The 4,700-nt window shown below is 49.0% G+C and overlaps 1 protein-coding gene across 1 annotated transcript; it reads left to right on the forward strand.

The window, feature by feature from the left end:
- The first annotated feature begins 751 nt into the window (after window positions 1-751).
- LOC107276063 (disease resistance protein Pik-2) lies at window positions 752-4,168 on the forward strand. The gene is made up of 2 exons (XM_026023484.2): window positions 752-1,590; window positions 2,284-4,168. Exons 1-2 carry the CDS (start codon window positions 752-754, stop codon window positions 4,118-4,120), a joined length of 2,676 nt encoding a protein of 891 aa, XP_025879269.1. The 3' UTR covers window positions 4,121-4,168.
- Window positions 4,169-4,700: the final 532 nt, after the last annotated feature.

Here is a 4,700-nt window from a genome sequence, read left to right on the forward strand (position 1 = left end):
CACGATGGGCCGGCAACTAGGCCCGATACACAAAAAAAAAATAGGGGAGTAAAAATAGACATATTATATGCCATGGACGAAAGAATTGGGATTTAAAATTGACTTTTTTTATCTATACATATGTCAGCCAAAGAGGAGGGATAGAAAATAGACTTATTTTAGCTATACATACGTCAGCCCAAAGAGGAGGGAAGGAAAATAAACTTATTTTAGCTATACATATGAAATAGCCCAAAGAGGAGGGATGAAAAATAGACTTATTTTAAAAAAGGCCCGATGAGCCACCCATGCCTTCGGGCCGGCACGGCACGGCCGGACAGCTGGTGGGCCGTGCCTGGGCGGGAGGTGCAGCCCATGAGCCGGCACGGCCGGGCCGGGCCGGCCTGATGGCTGCTGGGCCGTGCCCAGCCGTGCCTGGGCCGGGCTGTACCGGGTGGGCCCTTTGGCCATCTATAGCTGCGAGATGCAAGTCTCTCAGATTCCAATCCGGCGGATTGGTTACCTGGGTGAAGGGAGGAAAGTGACCAGAGGGAAGTGGTAGTGAGGGTGAGGCTAAACTAGTTGTGGGTGCTTGGGTCCTGCGGGGTTGATGGTTTTGGGGAGGTGGGGGGAGGCGGAGAGCTATCCTTTTAAGTATAAAACGAAGGTCACCCCTGTTGTGCAGACCCCTACCAAACTCGTGCATTCTGCATCCTGCTTGCCCAAACAACCTGCAGGTTAGAGAAAATGGATCAGGCCGCTGGAGGATGGCATGGTACTCAGCGTTGGGCAGCTGCTCGGCGAGGAGTATCGCCAGCTCCGCGGGGTCGGCGGCGAGGTCGCTCAGCTGCGCGACGAGCTGGCCACCATGAACGCCCTCCTCCGCATGCAGTCGGAGGCCGGCGAGGGCGCCGTGGACCACTTCGTACGGGAGTGGATGAGGCAGGTCTGCGAGGTCGCCTACGACGCCGAGGACTGCATCGACCTCTACTTCTGCCGCTGCCGCGTCAGGTTGCAGCTGAGTGACGGCGTGCTCAGCTGGGCCAGGCACCTGGCCTCCACGCTCTTTCCGCGGCGCCGCCTCGCCGGTGACATCAAGGCTCTCCGCGCCCGGGCGATCGAGATCAGCGAGCGCCACGCCCGGTACGGCGTCAACCGCGAGGAACTTCGCGGCTGGACTGTGTCTGCTGCTGCTCTGGTCCCCGCGACAGCGGCGGCTTTCCACCCAGCTGCCTGTGGCTCTGACCAGTTGGTCGGCATCGAGGGCCAGGCTAACACACTGGCGGACAAGCTGAAGGCGGTGGACGAAAGCAGCAATCTGAAGGTGTTCTCCATCGTGGGCTTCGGGGGGCTAGGGAAGACGACGCTGGCCATGGAGGTGTGCCGGAAGCTGGAGTCGGTGTTCCAGCGTCAGGCCATGGTGTCGGTGTCCCAGGCGTTCGACGCCAGCAAGGACCTGCAGGTACTCCTTAAGCGCATCATTCTGCAGATTATCAAACCGAAAAAGAGTAACGAGAACAGTATCAACGAAGAGCAGTCCACCGGTGACATCGACAGCATGGATGTGAGCACGCTGTTCCAAAAGCTGGAAGTGAGTCTCACTGGAATGAGGTACGAAAAACATATGTACAACTATTTTAAATGCATATACTATATATATATTCATTAACGATAATGACCAGATGGATTATGGTTATTTTTGTTATTTTATTATTTTGTCAACAATAAAAGAAGAAATTTGGAGGGAGAGACGTCCTCCAAACATTTTTAAGAAAAATTTGTTATCATGTTGAGAATTTAACATAGGACCTTGAAATAAAACCACACTCCTTACCACTGGCCACTGCCCTGCATCTCAACAATATATAACAACAACAACCTTTTGTCCATACTACCCTCATTGGCATGACCGAATAGTCTCATTACAAAACTCTAAGAGCAATTTTAAAGTTCTTGAGGAGATATTATGAGGTACCATTTTTTCTATTTTAAAGTTTTTGGTAACTAGATACTATGACGTACCAAATTTTACACTAAATTTTGAGCAATTCTACCATCCTTAAGGAGGTATCATGAGGTACTAAAAATTTAGTGCAAAATTTGGTACCTCATAGTACTTAGGTACCAAGAGATACGAAATTTATAGTAGAAAAAGTGGTACCTCATGGTACCTCCTCAAGGACTGTAAAATTACTCTATTTTTACATATTCTCCATCTGTTTTTGATTGACCAGCATTTAATTATTTGTTTTTGCATTCAAAATTTCGTTCTTAATTCTAGAAGATTTACAATGGAACCTGTAGGTACCTCATTGTGATCGACGACGTCTGGTCCACATCAGCATGGAATGCAATCCAATCAAAATTGCCAGAGAACAATTGTGGCAGCATAATCATGGTAACCACTCGGGTAGAAACTGTGGCCAAAGCAAGCAGTTCACCGAGTGTTTCTGGAGATTATATGCACAAGATCAATCCCCTAGGTGAAAAGGATGCAGAGAAGCTGTTCGTGAGCAGAGCATTTGGCTACAAGGAGTCATGCTGCCCCGAGGATCTGAAGGAACAAATGAAGAGTATTCTTAAAAAATGTGCCAGGCTGCCATTAGCCATTGTTAGCATCGCCGGCCTCCTATCAAGCTACAGATCATCGTCATCAGGGAGCATAAGGATGTGGCAGAGAATTTCTAACTCCATTGGTTCTCAGATGGAGATACACCCAACTCTAGAGGGGATGAAGCAGATAATTGCACTTAGCTACAACCACTTGCCCCATCATCTCAAGGCTTGCATGTTGTATCTTAGCATTTTTCCAGAGGATTATGTGACCAAGAAGAAGCGGCTGCTGCTCAGATGGATCGCGGAAGGCTTTGTCATGGAGAAACGGGGATTGACCATGTTCGAGGTTGCAGAATCTTACTATGACGAGCTCGTAAGCAGGAGTTTGATTGATGCAGTTAGGGTCCGTTTGGATGGAACCGTGAAGGCGGTGAAGGTGCATGATATGATGCTGGAGGTCATAGTGTCCAAGTCCCTGGAGAACTTTGTCAACTTTTTAGGAGCCCAATACGGCGGAGGGACACCATCCTACGACAGCGTCCGCCGCCTCGCCATCCATGGAGACGGAGGCCCCAAGCATGTCGTGGATGTGATGAGCGCAACACACGTCCGGTCGCTTAGCACGTTTGGGGCTCAAGGGAATATTGCAGTGCTCCATCGCCTCGCAGAGTTCACCCTGCTCAAGGTGCTTGACCTAGAAGACTGCAAGGAGGTGAAAGACTGCCATGTCAAGTATATCTGCCGGTTGTTTCTACTTAGGTTTCTGAGCTTGAGGAACACTGATGTGAGCACCATTTCTAGCCAGATCAGCAGGCTGCAACATTTGCAAACGCTCAACTTATATGGCACCCGCATCGAAAATCTCCCAACATCGGTGACTATGCTAGAGAGACTTGAATATCTCTTCTTCTCTGAGAGGTGGTCGATGCGTCGCTGGGAAATTCCCGTTGGGCTGAAGAAAATGATGGCATTGTGCACGCTGAGAACGATACGCCTCCCGAATGACCCGAATGTTGTCAAAGAAATAGGTGCCCTGGCACAGCTGCAGACTCTCGATATCACCATTCTCAACTCCAGCGAGGAGGTCCTTGCAAATCTGGCCGATGCGCTAGATAAGACCAACAACCTCCGGTCGCTCTACGCCTACGGTACAGGAAAAGATGAGCACAAGGATAGGTTGCTAAACTTCCTCCTCCGCCTCAAGACGCCGCCGCTTCTCCTCGAGAGCGTGAGGATCGACGGGGTCATGGACCAACTGCCCAAGTGGTTCAATTCACTGGTACATCTCGTCAAGATGTATACATGGAGGGTCAGCCTTACGGGTGACCATCTCTTGGCGTCTTGTGCGAGCTGCCTAACCTGGCGAGCGTTTCCCTTGGGTATGACAGCTGCACTGATGATGAGCTGCTTGTACGTTCCGCCTTCAAATTCCCTGCACTCAAAAGCTTTTATGTGGACCCTTACATTATGCCGAGAGCTATCCGATTTGAGAAGTCAACCATGGAAAAAATCGAGACCTTCAGAGTGTTTTTCTATGACAATGATGGGACTGGGAGACCGATCCTTGCCGGCATTGAGAACTTGACAAGCCTCAAGAAGCTGGAAGTGCTCACCCATAGCATAAATGCTGAGATCGAGATTCTGGAATGGCTCAAAGTTGAGAGAGCCAGGCACCAAGTTTGAGGTTGCAGTGAAATACCTCTGGTGACATGCATGTTTACTATACCTCTTGTTTTAATTTGTTTCCAGCTCCTGAGCTCCAACTTTCACATGGTTTTTTTCATGTTATTTTCCGTATAATAAATTCGTACTTTCTGTTTCACATGGATGACACCTCTTTACAATTTATAAAGCTTGTGCTGCATACTCGTACATATTGTTTCGTGGCAGCTCAGAAACCAGGAAAAAATTCTTAGGAAACAAGAGATTAAATTGCTTTGAGACTGTTGCTGCCTACGTTTCAAAAGTCCAGCAATGGGCCTCACGACATGTGGTGCAGGTATATGGCCCCATCCCTTCCACAGAACTAGCATGGTGGCTCGTGCAGATTGCGCGGCTAGCACTATTATAAAATTCTCATATAGTAGCATATATGATGAGGGATGTAGGTCCTGATCTTCTGATAGGTATTGATAAACAATCGATTTGGGCGGAGTCGTGACACA

Source organism: Oryza sativa, chromosome 2 (assembly GCF_034140825.1).
Source record: "Oryza sativa Japonica Group chromosome 2, ASM3414082v1".
NCBI classification, from domain to species: domain Eukaryota; kingdom Viridiplantae; phylum Streptophyta; class Magnoliopsida; order Poales; family Poaceae; genus Oryza; species Oryza sativa.

Bases quoted from the DNA above. Each gene is read 5' to 3' on its own strand.
- LOC107276063 (XM_026023484.2), top strand. From the start codon at position 752: ATGGTACTCAGCGTTGGGCAGCTGCTCGGCGAGGAGTATCGCCAGCTC. The intron at 1,591-2,283 runs GTACGAAAAACA...TGGAACCTGTAG, and splicing joins GTGAGTCTCACTGGAATGAG to GTACCTCATTGTGATCGACG.